At 32.5% G+C, this 20,305-nt stretch overlaps 2 protein-coding genes across 2 annotated transcripts; one reads left to right on the top strand and one right to left on the bottom strand.

Moving 5' to 3' along the window:
- Positions 1-3,762: 3,762 nt before the first annotated feature.
- LOC127080895 (zinc finger BED domain-containing protein RICESLEEPER 2-like) lies at positions 3,763-6,248 on the bottom strand. Its single transcript, XM_051021185.1, has 2 exons — positions 5,085-6,248; positions 3,763-4,047 (listed from the first exon to the last, which is right to left on the bottom strand). Exons 1-2 carry the CDS (start codon positions 6,246-6,248, stop codon positions 3,763-3,765), a joined length of 1,449 nt encoding a protein of 482 aa, XP_050877142.1.
- An 8,745-nt stretch (positions 6,249-14,993) lies between these two features.
- On the top strand, positions 14,994-18,020 carry LOC127084978 (tryptophan synthase beta chain 1). The gene is made up of 5 exons (XM_051025519.1): positions 14,994-15,468; positions 16,271-16,627; positions 16,857-17,299; positions 17,431-17,525; positions 17,620-18,020. The coding sequence occupies exons 1-5, from the start codon at positions 15,139-15,141 to the stop codon at positions 17,793-17,795; spliced, it is 1,401 nt and encodes a 466-aa protein (XP_050881476.1). The 5' UTR covers positions 14,994-15,138; the 3' UTR covers positions 17,796-18,020.
- Positions 18,021-20,305: the final 2,285 nt, after the last annotated feature.

The raw sequence follows: 20,305 nt of genomic DNA, 5'->3' as shown, positions 1-20,305 counted from the left end.
CAAAGCTTATAGGGCTTATAACAAAAGATTACTTATTGTTGAAGAGTGGGTTCACGTTACTTTTGATGAGGCTTACCCGAAAAATATTGGGAAAGGTGTTTCTTTTAATGATGTAGGTGTATCTTCACAAGATATTCTCAAGGAACCCGAAAAAGGAATTGATCAGCCTAAAACGGTGGAATATGAGAAAGAAGAAGATAACGATTGTGAAGAGGAGAAGGTTGAAATTCCAGCTGCAGTGGACGATCTACCTTTGGCTTGGAGAATATCCAAAGATCATCCTATCGACAACATACTTAGAGACATAGCCAAAGGCGTCACAACACGCTCCAAGATAAGTAACTTTTGTTATCACTTTGCATTCGTTACACAAGTTGAACCTAAAAACGCTAAAGATGCATTATTTGATGAGCATAGGCTTATGACCATGTAACATGAACTAAACTAGTTTAAAAGAAATGATATTTAGGACCTCGTTCCTCATCCCAAAAATCATCAAGTAATTGGCACTAGATCGGTCTTTAGAAATAAACTTGACAAAAACAGAGTGATAACTCAAGGTTATAACTAATAGGAGGGCATTGACTATGAGGAGACTTATGCCCCGGTTGCTCACCTTGAGGCTATACGCCTTCTACTAGCTTATGATTGCTCCAAATATTTCAAGTTATTTCAAATGGATGTGAAAAGTGTGTTCCTTAATGCCTATATTAATGAGGAAATGTATGTAGCTCAATCTCCCGGTTTTGAAAATCACGAGTATCCTAATCATGTTTACAAACTAAAGAGAGTTTTGTATGGTCTCAAGCAAGAACTTAGGGTTTGGTTTGAGCGACTTAGTAAGTTTTTAATCGATCAAGGATACTCTAGATTAAAGGTAGATATTGTACATCCCGAAATTTCTGAAGAGCTGAGCTTTTATGAATCGAGCAAATAGGTCGGATAAGTAGAGATCTTGCACAAGTCGGAGTCCGATTAAAGGCCGTATGTCAACAATACAAGCATGTCGGTCTTGTATTGAAATCATAAAGAAGTTCAAGTCGGCTCCGACCTTACAAGCAGAGCTAGGAGGTCATATGAAAAATGAGGAATGTGAAGAAGCACCTCTTAAAAGGGTCATTAATGATTGAAGGTGTATAAAAAGAAGACTTCTTACTTAAAAAAAGAGAGACACGATGAATAACATTGGAAGGAGAGAATACATAGAAACCCAAGTTTGCCAATAGTGGCCATGAATTCTCTCCTATTCGAATCCAAGTAATCATGTAAGGCTCTCCCTTACTAATGATAGAAAAGTTAGCTTTTATATATTTTTAGGAAGAACATTTTACAACCACGTGAACCTCCGGTAAAATTAAGTGGGGGCCACCCTTTTTCTCCATGACATTCTTCATATTTGATGATACTGGCTTCAGGAATATGTCGATCACTGAGTTAGCATGGAAGACCGAAGTATGTTCCTCGAATAACTATCTAAAAAACCTCTAATCATCATAATGATGTTTCTGAAAGGAAATAATTGCTCCGAGTAACTTTCTGCAATTTCAGTAATTCCGATGCCGTTGAGACGTCGACGCTTGCGGCAAAATCTGTAATTCCAACATTGATGCGGAACGGAAAAACTCGTTACTCCTCTTCGGCAAGCAGCGCGAGCAGACTCCGGTCTATATAACATCCTGTAAAACGGATTACAGAGGAAATCCAACTATTCCGACAAGATCTGTTATCAAAGTAAAATGACAAGGCAAAAACCGTAAGGACGAATTTTTCTACAAATTGTAGGGTCCCTGATGAAGAACGGTTTGAGAATCAATGACATAAATTTGGGGATCTGAGTATCGACTTACTCATTACTCATTACAAATTTCGGGTTTGCGGTGACTGTCATGTTGCCGTGAAATACATATCAGATATTAAAAATTCAGAAATTATTGTTTGATGTTCTAGCAGGTTTCACCATTTCATAAATAGTGCAGATTTTGATCTATGCGCGGACTATCTCAAGAACAGAAAATTTAGCTCCGGCATGTCTTCGTTGGATTTCATACTCATGGAACTAACTGAAGCTAAAGGGAACATGTCGGAACAGAATCAAAAGCTCATGTTACATTCTGTTCAAATGCCGATTGAGGATAACTTTGTCGACTGTGATGAAGATGTCGATACTGGTTGCAAAGAAATGGCAGATCCAACTGCAATAAATAACAATTTGTCTATATATGAAGATAAAGATGCTTAAGAAGTTATTGAGAATGACGTAACGTCTAAGGCCACGATGAGAGTTCTCAGGCTGAAGATGCTAAAGGGATGGATGATAAGATGAGACCAATATATTCAAGGTTGATACCTTGTGATCTGGGAATCCCTCCTACCCCACAAACTAAGATACTGGTCTTAAGATGACATGCAGTTGGTTCTATAAGCCAATAAGTCGGATCTTAAGGAAACGTGTCCTCGTGGTATATAATCGAGTGTCCACGCATTCCCGAGACCATTATCGAAGGATATGTCATTCTTATGTATTCTGTTAATTGATCAACTTTTGTTTGTTTATGATGTTGATATGATTACCATAATATAATGGTTTATGTCTATAAGCGAAAAATCGGTTATTATGGCTCACTCATTTCCCGACTAAAATGATTATTCACTCATAATTCATGTGATTTCTACTTTGACAAAGTATAGTTAGGACTTCGCTAGATAGGTTCAAAGGTAGCAAAACACATGAAATGCTTTGCATGTTAAAGAACGAAATAGAAAAGTGCTCAACATTTCACAAAATACTAGAATTCGCATAATTGTAAGTAGAGCTGTCAATTTAGGGGGTCAATTAATTTAGGCCCCAACCCCAAAATAAGGGGCCAAAACAATTAAAGAATAGTAAATCCTCAAATACATAGGCCCTAAAGTTAGATGGGTCCAAAATTTAAAAGAGGGCCATAAGGCCCCAAATAAAATAAAAAAACTTAATTTTGAAAAACAAAATAAAATAAATTCAAAAAATAAAAAAACTTTATTTTGAAAACCAAAATAAAATAAATTCAAAATATAAAAAAATAATTTTTAAATAAATCTGCTAAAAATTTCAAAAATAAAAGACAACTTTAATAAAAATTAAAAATAAAATTTTCAACATAAAATTCCAAAAATAAAAATCATTTTTTTCTCTTAAAATCATATTTTAAACATTATAAAATAAAAAAGAAAAGAAAACATATTACACAAACCAGTTCAATTATGTGACTTGCTAATATTTATACACTTGAGTAGGATTTTATGTTCTTTTTCAAACACAAACAACAATATTATCCATCTCAATTTACGAAAAATACTATGTAAACATATCACTGAAAGATATATGTCGATACTTCGGACATTCAACATTCGAAATTGAAGTAAATCAATACAAACATGAACCACATATCACATAAACAAAGACACTAATTCAACCAAAAAAACATGAAAAGATAAATTCAACAACCAGAATAAAGTATATGGCACTAAAATTAGTCTGCCACTTCAATCTTGCAATCCAAATGTATGTTGAGTCATTGTCACCTCAGTATTGCCTTCATCATTAGTGTTGATATCTTCCTCATCTTAAAAACACAATAAATCATACTTAGGTGCAGATGCAACACAACAATGACATGAGTATATCATAAACATGAACAAATAAAAATAAATAAAATACAAAGTAGTATTACCATTCATATTTTCCGAAAATCCATGCAACCAACTTCGAGTACAAATCAACATTTAGATGTGTTCAGGAAGAGTAGAACTTCTGTATTTCGTAAGAACACATCCACCAATACTGAAAGAAGACTCAGATGCTACAGTCGTGATAGGAATGCTAAGCACATCGCGTGCCATTATGGAGAGTATCGGAAACTTTTTCTCATTAAACTTCCAATAAAGAAGTACATCAAAATCTTCAAAGTGTTCTTCATTTAGCTCCAGTAATTCATCGTCAAAGTATATATCTAATTCATTCTTTCCAAGAACAAACCTACTCTCAATCGAGTTCCATGTTTTAAAATCCTGCGATATATATAAATAGTTAGGACATATTTTACTCCCAATATTCACAGAAACAACATAACATAATTTTAAATTAAAGTGATGGTAATCGAAACAGGTTTGCCTCTGAAAGGTTCTGATAAAGAGACGAATGTTACTCCCAATAATGAACAAACATATTATATCAATATGATAAGACATGTTATCAATGAAACCCAAAGAATAACTAGATATCTACAAATGTATATAGCTAAATAATGTAGAGTCTGTTTTATTAGCTTCCACAAAGGCATTATAAAGTGAAATAATTGCCTTGTCCTAAATTTCTTTCTTGCATCATATAGCTCCTTATACAAGTAACCTAACATAATAATGCCCCAACCATAGTAATCAACCGTGTCTAGATTCCTGAAATACTCCAAATAGATCATGTGAGTGTAAGTGTCACTCTTGTTTGCAAATATTATCGAGCCCACCAAATAAATGAGATAGGTCCTAACAACTTTCATGGATTATATGCAATATTTGGATTCTAAAATCCGAAAAACTTAAACATGATGTATATTCTAGAATCCAAAAAACATTTTTTAAATAACAAGAGGTTCTGAGAAACTAGAATAATGGGAAAAGAAAATCCCTTGTGTATGACTAGCAACTTACCCATCAGCAATTTGTTTCTCTTTGTGGAATGTCATTAAAATTAACATTTATTGATAAAAAGGATAACTCACATTCAACTTTCGATTAAGTTACTAATGATTACAGTAACTCGAAAAAGAACCAAATACACTGTCTGCAATATTATTCAAGCATTTCCTTGTGACCATTATTAGTACTTAACATTCAGAATACACATGTATGCTTTATTAGTAAAGGCACATACAGAGTACAACACAAAGTTTCATGCAATAATCCTTACTAACAATTTCATGCAATAATCCTTCTCTTTTTCTAATACTAATAAAATATAAATAATAGACAACCTAAAGTATTCAAACAAGTATATATATATAAAAGAGGAAATGGGGTGAAATAAATATGTTAATATAAAAACTTACGGTTATAATCTTTGATTTTTTAGCTTTATTCCCCTCTCTAGATAGCTTAGCCAATGTGTTGAACTCATTAGATGGTTGAGAAAGAGAAACACTTTGATTGGTAGAATAACTCACATATTCTTCATAAAGCCCTTTGAATTTATCCATTATATTCTTAAATTTCTCTTCAGAGGTTGAGGCATCAAGTGTAGTATAGCAAAACTTCAAAAATTTATCCTTCAAGCGTGGATCAAGAATAGCTCCAAATGCTAGCACAATACTATAGTTTATCCAGTATTTGTCAAATTTCATTTTCATATTATCAGACATATCTTTTATCACCTTATCAATATTTTTTTGATGTTTTTCTAAAATGCACTGGACTTTCCACACTTGCATGAAATACAGATTTGCAGTTGGATAAGATGAACCAGAAATCAAATTGGTAATTTCATAAAAAGGTTCTAAAAACTCACAAATCCTTTCCCCCCTTTCCCATTCCTCATCAGATGGACAATATTTATAGCTTCTATCCGCCACCTTATAAAACTCAAAAGCTTTCCTATATTGCAAGGCACTTTCAAGCATAAAATAAGTGTTATTCCATCTAGTAGATACATCAAATCTTAAACCACCGCTAACATTTATCCCTGCATCCTCGACACAATCTTTGAACTTAAGCATCCTTCCATCAGATCCTTTAATATGCTTGACACTTTCTCTAATTTTATGGAGGGCTTCACTAGCAACTTTTAAACCCTCTTGGACAATTAAGTTGAGTACATGGGCCGAACATCGGATATGAAAAAATTCACCATCACACATCAAATTGCCTTGCACTCGAAGATGAGTTTTCAAGTGGTCTTGCATGTTATCATTGGCAGATGTGTTATCCAGCGTAATAGTAAATATTTTCTTATCTATTCCCCATTGTTTTAAGCAATCAAATAAAGTAGCTTCCAGTGCAATACCCGTGTGGGGGGGCTTCATTCGAAGAAAGTTAAGAAGACAACTAACTAACTTCCAATTTTCATCAACAAAATGAGCAGTCAAACAGATATAACCCTCACTAGTAGATGTTGTCCAAACATCCGATGTTAGACAAATTTTATTTGGAATCCTACCCATGATTTCCTTAAGCTTGATCCTTTCTTTATCATATATTTTTTCAATATATGACACCATGGTATTCCTAGAGACCATTTCAACACATGGATTCAAATATTTCACCCAAACTCGAATTTTTTCATACTCGACAAAGCTAAAAGGAAGATCATGTGCAATAATGGCTTCTCCAAGTAATTCACAATGTGTGTTTTGGTTGATTGGGGTTAGGCTTCCTCTAGACTAAGAAGGCTCAACTGGAAACTTTTACAAATAAAAACATGACGACTTAGATGTGAAGCTCCATAACTTTGACCAGACTTGGGGTTTTTTCCGATGGCAAAATCAGTACTACAAAAATTGCATGCAACTCTTTCAACTCCATCTTTTCCTTTGCCGATTTTAGTGAAAATAATCCAAAGTGTTGACAATATTTCCTTGCAAGTTTCATCTTGACCTTGTGCATACTCACTCGTATCCATTGACTCCATACTATAACAAAAAGAATGTGTGTTATGTCATGGTTATATATTAAGAGTCACATTCCAAAAACTAAAAAAATATATAAACATAGAGTTAAAATATATTGTAATGAATTTTAATATCATTCTATTTACTTGTATACTCCATTTGGTAACTAGTAGAAAGATAAAATGCTGAAATCTGAAACAGCGATAGACACTTATTATACCTCATCATGTACAGTCTCTGTTTAATTAACTGCTTTCAAAACCTCAAATAAAACAGCAATATTGCTGCAGCAGTTTAATATGCTTTTGTGAGCTGGGAACTGGAAAAACATGTGAACTTAGATTTTATTTATTTACAATTAGAGAATAGAAATAGCAACATATGTGTATGCTTCATGTTAAAGCTAGTTTTATTTTTTTTCTAACTTATATATCTAATTATTTAATATATTAAAAATTGCTATATAATACAATGCTTTTGTTTTCCATTTTGTTAACTCAATTTCAATTCACGTAGCAGTGTGCACCTAGCTTACACTCTCTGTAGCAGTAGTGAGTGCATTAACTTCTACCCTCATATTTATCAAATAATACTAATATATGTGATCATAAATGGTAATAAATAGTGACCACCAAATTAATGCAGAAATTGGCAACATGAAGAAAGGGAGTATCACACAAACTAATAACAGATCAAAAATAAAATTAAAATAAAAACAGAAAAGCAGGACTAACCTCCATATTAAGGAATATCTTTTTGCTGAGCAAACTCTCAATGGCCTGGAACACAACATAAGCTCATAAGTACATGAGAGTTCCATATAATATTCAGTGCAAATTTAATTACATGTATAGATTTTCATTTCATAACAGAAGAGGCACGCAACAAGTATTACATACAACAAAAAGAAAATAAATTAACATTTGATTTAAAAATAATAATTAATGATTGGTGTTGAGAGTGCTGACCAGGATAATCTGTGCTCAAAACATATAAATGACAAGATATTTTTAGAATGCAGATTCTTCAACTACAACACATGGACCAGTCTTACCAAGTAGCTAACTGAATATATCAAATTTATGAAGGTTGTAGAAGGTAAATCTTTAGGTTACATCCTAACCTCCTAAGGTACATAGAACTATTTATCTTGAAAAATCATTTGTGCAGCTTAAAGCTTTTATGTTAGTAGTGGCACATCAATCAAAACTAGACTGGACTAGTCAGTTACATTGGAAAACCTGTAAATTGATCAGATGACTGGTCTGTTCAGACCTAAAAACTGGTTGATGACCAATAGATGAGTCACAATAGTGGTTGATGGCGACCTGAGGGAGTCACGGGTGGCTATAGAAGTTCAACCCCTAGATTTGCATGGTGGGTGTTGATTTAAAGCATGGAACCAGTGCCTCTAAAACATACAAAATATTTTCCAACCCCTCGTACCAACATACCTAGAAAAATAAGAAGATAAAAATAAGTATAAAACAGAACCAGGTCTTTTGCATGTTCAGTTAACCGAAGCAAGAATGTAAAGCACTTCTTAGGAAAGGCAATACCTTTAAAGTGGGTACGATGACTCTGTCGTCTTTCCTGTATTGTTGGAGAACCCACAAAATATCAACTGATAGCATATATTCCCTGGGCGTTGTTGTATTAGGGTCTTTAGATTCAATCCCTTCTAAATACTCTAACAGTGTCAAGAGTGATACCCTCTTCAAAGATTTCTTAGTATCTGCCAAATCACCAACGAATATTATTGTCACTCAAATCAAACAATTTCATATTCATCAAACTGGTCCAATTACTAGGCACTACGCCATTGATATGATTACCCTCCAATCTGATTTCAACTAAAGAACCTAAATTTGCAACAAAATGACTCAAAGTACCACTAAGATTAAAACACGGCAAATTAATCATCGAAACTTTACCATCAGAATTGCATTTAATCAAATTTATATCATGTATAAAGTTGTTGAGGCATTTCCACAAATAGCTTGTGAGTGTACATATTAAGCAGTATTATAAACATGTTGATTCAAATGAGATAAAAAATGAAATTTGATATTAAGAAAACTAGAGATTAAAGAGAAATGGAGATAGAAGAGTACCTTTATTTCTGTGATAGAGAAAAGTCGACGGCGGTGTAATTGGTTGACGGTGGCGGAAGCTTTACACAGAACATGAATGGAGTGCTACAGATAAATTCAACGTCCAAATTTTGGGAATAAAATAAGGCCCCTCAATGGGGCCTAAAAATGCATTATATAAAGGGCCTAAAATAAATCTCAATGATAAGGGGTTTAACATATTGGGGCTTTAATAGGGCTTAATAATTGGGGCTTTTAAATATAGGGCTTATTTGACAGCTCTAATTGTAAGCATGTTGTAGAGATACCTTATGAGAATCAACTAGTTGTGGATGTTTCAAAGTTAATCATGGAATTGTTGCATATTTGGATAAGATATAGTTCCTTCGAAATAACCTCTTAGCAGCCCATTCTGTTTGGGTGGACGATAATGAGGTATCTCTTCTTTCAAAGGCAGGAGTCATAGTGTCTCGATGTTCAGTTGCAGATATGAGAATGCTTGATTTTGCACCAGTAAGGGAGATGCTTGGGGTTGGCATTTGTGTCTCCTTGAGAACGGATGAGACCCCATCGAACAATCACATGAGCATGGGTTCTTCTTAACTTTATACTTTTACAAATCTTGTTTGTTTTTCTATTTTTCCTAAGCACATCTCATTAGTGTAATATGGATTTTGATGTGAAGAATTTATTATTTTCAATGTACTTATAAAATATACCATTGAAACAACTTACATTCATATGTAGTAGGAATCTGAAGCATGGGATGGAAAATGCTAGAGGACGGGAAGTTTTTGCTGATGGTACTACATATCCAATAGCACTGTCACCCAAAACTATTCTTAAAATGGTCACAGTTAATGGTGCAAAATCAGTACAATGGGATGATGAACTAGGTTCTCTTGAGGGTGACTTTGAAATCCTATAGTGCATCTCCAACCTGGTTTATTGCATGCGAATAGAAAATATGGTTTATGATTTCGGTGTGATGTAATCCAGAGACGAGATTACTAGAGTTGTCAATAAATTACGTTAGAATCATAAGAAGGATCTTAATGTATTGATTTGTTGATATGATCATGCATCATAAGAGTTGTGTCAAGAGGCATGTCTGCTAGTTCAGAAGAGGGGACCAGTGGCTTATCCCAAGCTCATAAGAGAGGACTCATGGGTTCAGAATAGGGGACTCGGTTCCTGAGTGAACCATTGTTAAGTTGGTACCACATGCATATGCACGGAGTTGCATAGTCGAGTTGCATTGCATAATGAGTTATATGCATATTTGTTGAGTTGTGATTGATTTGGTAAGTCGGATTTCGTGTAAACATCCTAAGTACATATCAGACAAATTGATATCGTGTAAACATCCTAAGTGCAATTGTATGCATTAAAATATTGTGTTGCATGTTTATATAAATTAAGTCTTACATGATCAGCAAGTGTATTTCGAGATGTGCAACATCCTATGTGTGAATGTTGTGAAAAATCTATGATTTAATTATAACTATCTGTTGGGGAAATAGAGTGTTACACCCGCTTCTCCCTAGTCTCTCCTTTTCTATTTCTTTTGTATATCTTCTATTGTATATATTTTTCAAAAAGATTAATGAAATTTTCTTTAAGTTGTTTTCCTTTTGACTCTGATTTTTTTCATGTTATTATCATTTTCTTTTCACTTTTTCTATTTTTTTATTGATGACAAAGGGAGAGAAAAATAATATGATTTTGATATATCTTTAACCTATAATAAATCCCAAACATATTATATTTGTATGCTTTACACTTTTGAAGATTTATTTATCCATGAAATCAAATTTGTGTTGTTAAGTTCATCAACCACGCAAGCATATTTTTCGTTGATAAAAACCAAGCTTTAAAACTGTTATGTTAACAAAGTCAACGTTTTTATCATGCTTACTACTTTTTCTGAAATATCAAAATTCTTCTAGTCTTAATATCATGGGGAGCTTACAAACCTCAATCAGAAGAAGCTAGGAATAATTTTGATAAGTATAAAACTCAGGGGGAGCTTACAATCCTAACTCTGGTGTTTTATAAATTTGACTATCCAAGTAAAATTTGTTCATCAAAATACATGGACTTGTCATCATCAAAAAGAGGGAGATTGTTGGAACAAGTTTGGTTCTACAACTATCCTTGAGTTTTGATGATAACAAGGCTTATTTTGTATAGAAAACAATTTTGTACTCTAATTATTTTGTTAAGTGCACAGATAAAAGAATACAGGTTCTGACTCTGAAGAAGTCAACTTTAATCAAAGGAAGATCAAAGACGTGTTTAAATCAAAGTCAAGCATCTGGATTACCAAGTTAATGATTCTGCAAAAAAACATATCCAAAATGACTATGATAATGACTCTGATGTTTCAAGCCTCTGAAGTCTCAAGACTCTGAAATCTATAGACATTGAAGTCTCGTTTTCACCAGATTCTAAAGATAGACTATGAACTCTACTTAAACTTCATCAAATTTTATATGAAGCCTCTGACTAGAAGTTGATGATATAAAGTCATTAACTGAAAGAAGAACACATGGAACGTATAATTAGTACAAAATCACATGTCCTTTTCACTACCCTGAAGATCAGGAAAAAGGATTGTATTGTTGTACCAACGTCGTTTCTCACATCCCATCCTCACCTACTATATGCTGCAAGCACCACTATAATGTTATAGAAACAAATGACCTTCATACAACTGTGTTATTGAGGATATTTCAACTTCATCCTCCAACGGGTCTATTCTTCACCTATATAAAGAGGTATTGGAAGATTAGAAAACTACTGATTGCACAATAACATTGCAAAATGCTCATACGTGAGAAAGAAAAAGAAAAATGTTTTCACACTAAGAAAACTATCACATTGGTACATTTAGGACACTTTCTTGAAATATTTCTTAAGTGTATTATTTGATTTTAAACTTGTGTATATGCTTATTTTTAGAAGCAACTTGTAAACACAATCTTGTTTTATTAACCTTTGGTTAAATTCCTTGAAAGACTAGGATATATTCAGGATTCTCAAGAAATATTTGACAGGTAGTCATTGATTTTGTAATCAAGTTTTTGATTAGTGGAGTAAGTCCTTATTGAGAAGGAGAAATTACTCATGGGGGTGGACTGGATGTAGTTAATAGCGAACAAAGATAAAAGTACTTGTGTCTTTTATCTTTGTTGAATATTAGTTGTTTGTGTTATTAGGTAACGAAAAAGTTTTAATCTAGAAACCCAACTCAATCCTCATTTTCTTGTGTTTTTTGAACTTGAGAGAGAGAGAGAGAGAGAAGTTCCAAAGAAATAGATAACTTTTGAGGTTTTGTGTGAGATGATAAGGAGATATGCATCCTTTATATAGAAGATGAGAAAACCAAAAGAGGAAACGATCCATTGGCGTTTTTAATGGCCCAATCGATTATGACAAATTGGATGAGCAAAATAATCGATTATCCTGGTCCATTTTGGAAAGTTTAGATAAAGAGTCGTTATTAGTCATCACGACATTATCACAGTCGATTATGTAATTGATTAGGCTTCTCCCAATCGATTAGTTTAATGTCCCAATCGATTGGATGATTCAAAAAATGCTTCAAAAAGAAGCTGATAGTTTCCTAATCAATTGGCTCGGCCTTGAAAACATTTTTAGGAGTTTTAATAGTTAATAAAGAGGTTCAAAAGATTTTTTGTGTGCATGTGTGCGCCCTAGTATCTTATGAGTTAGTCCCCTACTTTCACACTTCACAACTCTGAGGCTTCCAAGATCCTTTTCCGGATACAATGATCATATATGTAATTCAATGAAATCTTTAATTTCCTACTTGATGAGGCTTGAGATATCTTTAAGTTTGATCACCGTCATCAGAGAGTTGGAAAACTATTACCATCAACTTTAACATCATTAATGTTATCGTCATTAAAACACCAGAAAGACTCTCAACAGGGTCATCAACATCATTCCTACAAGCATATAGATCCATAACTCTATCTGTTTTTCTCACTTAAGGAGAGAAAAAATAAAATGGAAAAGTTATAAGTATGAGTTGAATGCAAAAAATGCTAGTGAAAATGTGGGAGATGAGTCTTGTGTCTGAAAAAATATAAGGGTGAATTGGATATTTTAGGGTTTATGTAGAAAAGTGAAAGAGAAAACCGATACGAAAAAAATAGAATAATTTATTTTCCTTTTATTAAGTTAATGAGAGGGAAATAAAAATTGAATTTTTAGTGGAACCTATGAGAAGGAAATGAAAATTTTCAAATATATAACGAGAGAAGTAAAATATTGAATTGTCAAGTAAACCGTTTAGTTTTGACTTGTCATTTTTAGATCTCTAAATTTTATTAGTCATCGAATTTGTGACTCAAATTATTATATGAGTAATGTTAATTTGTGCTCCAAGAATACAAGTTAAGAGATAAATATATAAATATTTTTTAAAAATTGTATATTGAATTTATTAAAAACTTACCATTAATAATTTTATTGATTTTTTCAATTTAAAATTTTTATTTATGGATTTCTTAACTTGTGTTATTGGGACACAAATTATCATTATCTTTATTATATTTATAAAATTTTAATTTCAATTTCTAAGTTAATTGAAAATATTTCTAACAGTCACATTAAGTTGTTAACAAGCCTCGCTTGTACATGCTTTGGGTTTTACTCTGGTGTGGAGTTTTTTTGCATGGTTGGTTCTTGTGTTTTATTTTTTGGAAATTTTCCATCTCAATTGTACACTCTTTTTTTAATAAATATTGATTCTTCATGTTATTTTTGAAACATTTTTCTAGTAAACAGCTTTTTAATAAATATATTCAAAAAATAATAATTCCATATTTCCAATCTCTAATTTCTAATACAAGGAAATAAATAAAAATAGAAAAATATGTTATTTTTCTTTAATATGTTCATAAAAACATTTGATACATAGACTGAATAATTTGGCTACAAGTTCCATGAACCAAAATTGCAAGGTAAAATAAATTCAATGAACATTACCAATGTTACTTAAAAAGTCATATTATAATTAATTTCAGTCTTTATAATATTTTAGAAAGTAAACATTTTTTTGTGAATATTCTTTGAACCATAAAGTCTTTTGTGGCTTGAACATGGTCACATGTTACAATCTCCTCCTCTTAAATTACTTCTTCAAAAAGAAAAAAATTATAATGTCCAAAAATGTTTTATTTGTCATACTAATTAAATATTCATGCGTCCGTGTGTAAATTTATTTAATATGATATAAAATATATTTAAAGATACGTGTAAATTTGAACTGAAAAAAGAATTTGAAGAAAAAAAAAGAAATTTTTTGCATTTGAAAATAAAAAAATCATCTTGATTAAAGAGGATTGTTGGTTATAATAAAATAGATATTATCCGGATAGTTACTCGTGTAATAGAAATAGAAAGTAAGTGGTATGCACCATTATTTAATAATATTTAATTTGATACAATATAAAGTGTTTTTAGATACACATTTTAATTTATAATGTGTTGTTTAATTATAAAATGAATAATTATATAAACTCAATTGTATTAAATAATTATATAAAATAAATTTGTAAGATGGAGAAAGAAAAAAAATCATATTTAAAAATAATTTTTCTCTCTATAAATAAAAATAAAATAAATATTATCCTAATAATGTCACCTAAAATAAAAAATTAATTATATACACCATTATTTAGTGTTATTCAATTTGATAAAATATAAAATATATTTAGATAAATATGTCAATATCAAATGAGTTACTGAATTATAAAACGAGCAATAATCATGTAATTATTAATATTTTTTATATATAATAATTATAAAATAATTATGTTTTTATTTTAATAAATTTTGTGTTATAAAATTTTAATATTTTTTTGTGTTCTTTTTTAAGAAAAGAGGTTCAAATTTTGTTATTTATATTTTAAAAAGTAAAATGGAGAAAGAAAAAATTAAAATAAAAGTAAGAAAGTATAAGAAAATAATGTGAAAAAAATTTGAAATTTAAATTAAGAAAAAAAAAGGAAGAATATAAGAGTTAAAATTAAAACGTGAGAAATAAATGAAGTGGCAAAAAGAAGATCAATTTAATTTTTTTAATATTTATTAATTATAAATATGTTTTTTTAATAATATAAATTTAAAGAAGAATATGATATATTAAAAAGTATGATAGTAGTTTATTTTAATAGATAGATAGTTGATGAGAATTTATAAAAACTAAATTCAAATTTAAAATATTCATTGTACCATAGAAAGTAAAATAGTTTTCTTCATCATTCAATTTTTTGAGCATATAATAATAGAGACAAAATCCATATAAACCTTCAACACCATCAATTTCAATCCAATTAACAGAAAACAAAGAAGAAGAAAAAAACCCTAATCTAATGGCTTCATCCATTTCAACTTTCAATTCTTCAATGTTACTTCCAATTTCCAAAGAACAAAACTACCCATCTTCCAATTTTCATTCAAATAGCTTAAAGTTTGCATCTTTTCCTTCAAAAATCTCTTGTTCTGTCACTAGAGACACTTCCTCTGTTCTCCCATTGCAGGATCAGACCAAGGTTGAAAATGGGTCGGTTCTTCCTCTAAGACCCGATTCGTTTGGGAGGTTTGGGAAGTATGGTGGGAAATATGTTCCTGAAACTCTAATGCATGCTCTTACTGAACTTGAAGCTTCGTTCTATTCCCTTGCTGCTGATGAAGATTTTCAGGTTCTGTAAAAAATCATTTCTTTTTGTTTTTTTGTTTTGTTTTTGGGAATTGCTACGTTTTTGGATTCTGTGAAGCTGTTTAATTGGATTTGGTTACTTTGCAATGTGGGGTTTAGTTAATTTTTGTTAATAATGAGTTTTGTTTATAGTGTTAAACTTTTCTTTTTTTGGTTGGTGTTGCACGCTAATTGCTTGTTGAAATGCGACACTGAGGGAAATGGTTGTTTTCTTTCGTTTTTTTGAAAGTTTAAATATGTTTGGAATGTCATTTTGTTTGTTCAAAGATTTTCCATGAAAGTTGGGTATAGTATAGCCATTAGCCAGAAACTGAGCTGAGGTTATAAATTGCACTCAACCTTGTTAGTTTGATTTACAACTTTTTATTGTTAACATCACTTTTTTTCTTACTTTCTGTTTCTTGACCTATTGATGCTAGTAAAATTTGATGCTTTATGATAATTTGAATGTTTATCATTTTTTGTTTCATAGGGAACAACAATATAAAACTCTTTCAGACTGAGTGTATGTTTGGTTTAGCTTTTGGAAGAGTAAAAAACAATTATAGAGGTGTATAATTGATTTTGGAATGAAAGATTTTGAGGTGTTTGATTCTTCTAAAGTAGAATTGGTTCTGTCTCTAGAATTGATTCTGACTGCAGAACCAAACATACGCTCAATTGATCTAATATTATAACACGCACATACACACACTTGAACATAGGTTGTTATTGGGCAGTAATCAAAACAGTTTATCGGAAGGAAAAATAATGGAAATCTTCTGAGATTGATATTTTAATTGCAGAAAGAACTGGCTGGGATTCTAAAGGACTATGTTGGCCGGGAGACTCCTCTTTATTTTGCAGAAAGGTTGACGGAGCATTACAAGAGGTCTAATGGTGAAGGGCCTCTCATTTATTTGAAGAGGGAAGATCTTAACCATACCGGGGCCCATAAAATTAACAATGCTGTTGCTCAAGCTTTGCTTGCCAAGAAATTAGGCAAAAAACGCATTATTGCTGAAACCGGAGCTGGGCAGCATGGAGTTGCAACTGCTACTGTATGTGCTCGATTTGGTTTAGAATGCATTATTTATATGGGTGCACAGGATATGGAAAGGCAGTCACTGAATGTCTTCAGAATGCGTCTTCTTGGTGCTGAGGTATAGCAGTTTTTGTTGTTGTTTTATTCGGTTTAGTTAATGTATCTTATATTTAGTCTCTTGTTTGTTGGAAAAATGGTAACGATTTTCCTTGGAAAAAAAGGTTAGGCGTGTCGGTCCTACACCGACACATGTGGCTCCCTTAAATCACATCTCTTGCATTAAATTATTACTGTATTCTACGTGTTAGCATCAATATCGTGTCTAATAGTTGAATCCTGTGATACAGGTGAGACCAGTCCACTCTGGGACAGCTACACTTAAGGATGCTACATCAGAAGCTATAAGAGACTGGGTGACTAATGTTGAAACAACTCATTATATTTTGGGTTCTGTCGCTGGACCGCATCCATATCCAATGATGGTGAGAGAGTTTCATGCTGTAATCGGCAAGGAAACCAGAAAGCAAGCATTGGAAAAATGGGGAGGGAAACCAGATGTTCTGATTGCATGCGTCGGCGGAGGTTCAAATGCCATGGGACTTTTCCATGAATTTGTTGATGATAATGATGTTAGGCTAATTGGTGTGGAAGCCGCTGGCTTTGGCCTTGACAGCGGCAAGCATGCTGCTACATTAACGAAAGGAGAAATTGGGGTTTTGCATGGAGCTATGAGCTATCTGCTGCAGGATGCTGATGGACAAATAGTCGAGCCTCACTCTATTAGTGCAGGGTAATTCTTCGAACTGATAATTTGATATCACCTTTCTTGTGTCTACTTGGATTATATTTACTTGATAGAACCCAAGTTCGAATTCTGGTTGTTCTGATTGTGTTGTTTTCCTTAAAAAAACTGTTTTGTAGGTTGGACTACCCTGGTGTTGGACCTGAACATAGCTTTTTGAAAGACTTGGGACGTGCTGAATATCATAGCATCACTGATGATGAAGCATTGGAAGGTAGGACTGCCGTGACTTTGTAGTTGGGTGTTAATGCTGCTCTATTATAAGAGAGTTTCGCGACTCAATCTTGTTTTTTTAATTGTACGTGCAGCTTTTAAGAGAGTTTCGCGACTCGAAGGCATCATTCCAGCTCTGGAGACATCACATGCCTTGGCTTATCTTGAGAAAGTATGTCCAACTCTTCCTAACGGAACAAAGGTCGTGGTTAACTTCAGCGGCCGAGGTGATAAGGATGTTCATACTGCTATCAAGTACCTGAAGGTTTGAAGAAGGTTCATGTTCTTGTATTGAATTGTACTGAATAATGGTTTAGCTGCTAAATGGTTGGTTTCATTTTCATACTTAGAGACAGAATTAGTTGAATTTAAATTTATGAAAAGTAAGCTATAGTTAAAAGAACCATGTATATCTCTGCTTCTGGGATCTGCAGCTATACAGTCTTGAATATGAATGTTACAAGGTAATAAATGCCACTGAAATTTGTCGTTGAAATTTGCTGCTTGGGTGTGTTGTATTTTTTGAAGGCTATAGTGGTGTATGAGTTTGAATATTGTTGTGATTCAATACCTACTGCGAACAAGATTTTAAGTCGGGCTTCTGTGCCTGAGTACGAGTATCGTGGTTGTACGTGGTCTCTATTGCGGTTGCCAAAACAATAAAATCTCTAACTTTGCAATCTGAATCTCAGGCACGTTAGGTTTTTGAAAACTGATATTGAAAACAAATTATTGGTGATTAATATATCAACAATGGATACTTACTTTATTATTCTTGTTGGTATAATTTAAATATGTTATTGGCAAAGATATGAATTCTGATACTATAATAAGAAATTTCATATTATCTAAACCAGACCTCTGTTGAGGTTTTTTTGGAATGATTCAGATTCTATAACCAAAACTCATGCCGAGTTTTTTTTTATACTAAAGTTTGGATTCTATAATTCAAAATCCATGTTGGGGTGTTTAACATAGTCTGGATTCTACCATCTAAAAGGTGTTATTGAATACTTTTGTGTGGTATATGTTGCACCGAAACTTTCTATGAACTACAATGCACATGAACGTATATAAATTGATATAAATTGATGTATTTTGTTCATTTGAATTTCACATTAGAAAATAATGAAAGATCAATGTCGATGTTACACTATCTAGTTTGAAACACCAACGGGATCAAATCAGAATAAATTCTAACATACATACAATTTACATACAACAAAGAGTTTCCTCCTTATTTGTTGTCGATGTTACAATATCTAGTTTGAAACACCAACCGGATCAAATGAATATTTGCCTCAACCACCGCAACAGAAGAATGATGATCAATGTTGAGTATCGACATTTGTTCGTCGATGATGATGGATGTGCTCACTTCACCAACATGTAGTTACAAAGTGACGATGACGTGTGAATCATGCTCTCAATATTTTGTCACTTTTTTCCCTTAGTGTCTATTGCATTACATGATACTCTAATCACATATGTTGTTATCAGTAACATATGTTGTTATCAGTTCAAGTGTGATTCGTCCTAAGACGTTTGATGAAATGCCTGTGCATCCGCATGGTTAAATTTATTTAATACGATATAAATTGTATTTAGATATTGTTTACGGTGAAATTTGATAAACAAAAACTAGTTTGATTTCACTTAAGGGATTAAATTCAAAAAGATCTCAGGACATATTGTATGAAAATCAAAGATTTGAAACATATTTTGACATTGTAAATAATTGAAAATAAAGACTTTGATTTATAAAAAATGGAACGCATACATATACATTCTTGACTTTTTTTCTCACAAACACACGTATACTTTGAATTTTACAAAATTTGTGTACAATTGTGGAGCCTTAAAACACAAGTGAATGCTTACTTATATACTAGTCCTAAGTTAACAGTCTATAACGGTCGATTAAGAAAAATATGTCACGCCTTCGTTTTCATGCAAACTTCAACTTCGACAAGCTTCAACGTGTCTCCAGATAACTGTCTGATCTCATCCACTTACACCTCATTCGACTACACGGAAAAAATAAAAGTTCGGAAAACTCTAAATTTCACTAAGTCTCAAAACCAACCAAGCCTTTGGCATCTGCCTCATTTAGAGATTCGACCAAAGTTGGCATCATATTTTGACCAGATGAATTTGTCGAAATATCTATGGGATTATCTTACCATTTCGATTCTGGAAATAAACCTATCATCAAACCACAAAACTTACCACAACTTTATAATTAATGCTTGTGTCAAAAATCTGAGGTAACAAATTGGTCCCCAAATGCCATATTTCGACTTTCCTTTTAATTAAAAGGAGAAAAATGGAATTTTTTATTTTATTTTCGACACTGTTCAACCCTTCTTGCTGACGTAAATGTCATCATTACATTTTTAATGCACGTTGTGATTTTCAAAGGATTTTCTAAGAATTCCATCATTACCCTTATTTCCTAGGAGATCACGTGTTTGCACGATTTCACAAACTTCTCCACTTCTGTCAACTTTCCCACTTCCTGGGAAATGAAGTGTTTCACTCTAAACACGCGTCTGACACGTCTCCGTTACTGACAAGAAAAAACGATTCTATAAATACTTCCTTTGTATTCTCTTCTCATCTTCTTCGCTCCCGCTTTAGCATTTTACATACAAAAAGAAAGAAAAACCTTTCCCAACAAGATTTTCAAACTCAACAATGGCAGAAACCACTCCATCTTCCAAACTAGACACCGACGAAAACCTTTGGCCTTCATGGTTTCGGCATCAGAAGGTAACGATG

The sequence above is a fragment of the Lathyrus oleraceus genome, chromosome 5 (genome assembly GCF_024323335.1).
Source record: "Lathyrus oleraceus cultivar Zhongwan6 chromosome 5, CAAS_Psat_ZW6_1.0, whole genome shotgun sequence".
Taxonomy (NCBI): domain Eukaryota; kingdom Viridiplantae; phylum Streptophyta; class Magnoliopsida; order Fabales; family Fabaceae; genus Lathyrus; species Lathyrus oleraceus.
Note: the sequence above shows the minus strand (reverse complement) of the source record. Positions and strands in the feature narration are given on the sequence as shown.

What these genes read in the sequence shown, in the direction of transcription:
- LOC127080895 (XM_051021185.1), bottom strand. Translation starts at nt 6,248, where the DNA reads ATGGTGTCATATATTGAAAAAATATATGATAAAGAAAGGATCAAGCTT. An exon ending in AAAAATCAAAGATTATAACC is followed by an intron (nt 4,048 to 5,084) that starts GTAAGTTTTTAT and finishes TATATATCGCAG; the next exon opens with GATTTTAAAACATGGAACTC.
- LOC127084978 (XM_051025519.1), top strand. Translation starts at nt 15,139, where the DNA reads ATGGCTTCATCCATTTCAACTTTCAATTCTTCAATGTTACTTCCAATT. An exon ending in CCTCACTCTATTAGTGCAGG is followed by an intron (nt 17,300 to 17,430) that starts GTAATTCTTCGA and finishes ACTGTTTTGTAG; the next exon opens with GTTGGACTACCCTGGTGTTG. An exon ending in TGATGATGAAGCATTGGAAG is followed by an intron (nt 17,526 to 17,619) that starts GTAGGACTGCCG and finishes TTGTACGTGCAG; the next exon opens with CTTTTAAGAGAGTTTCGCGA.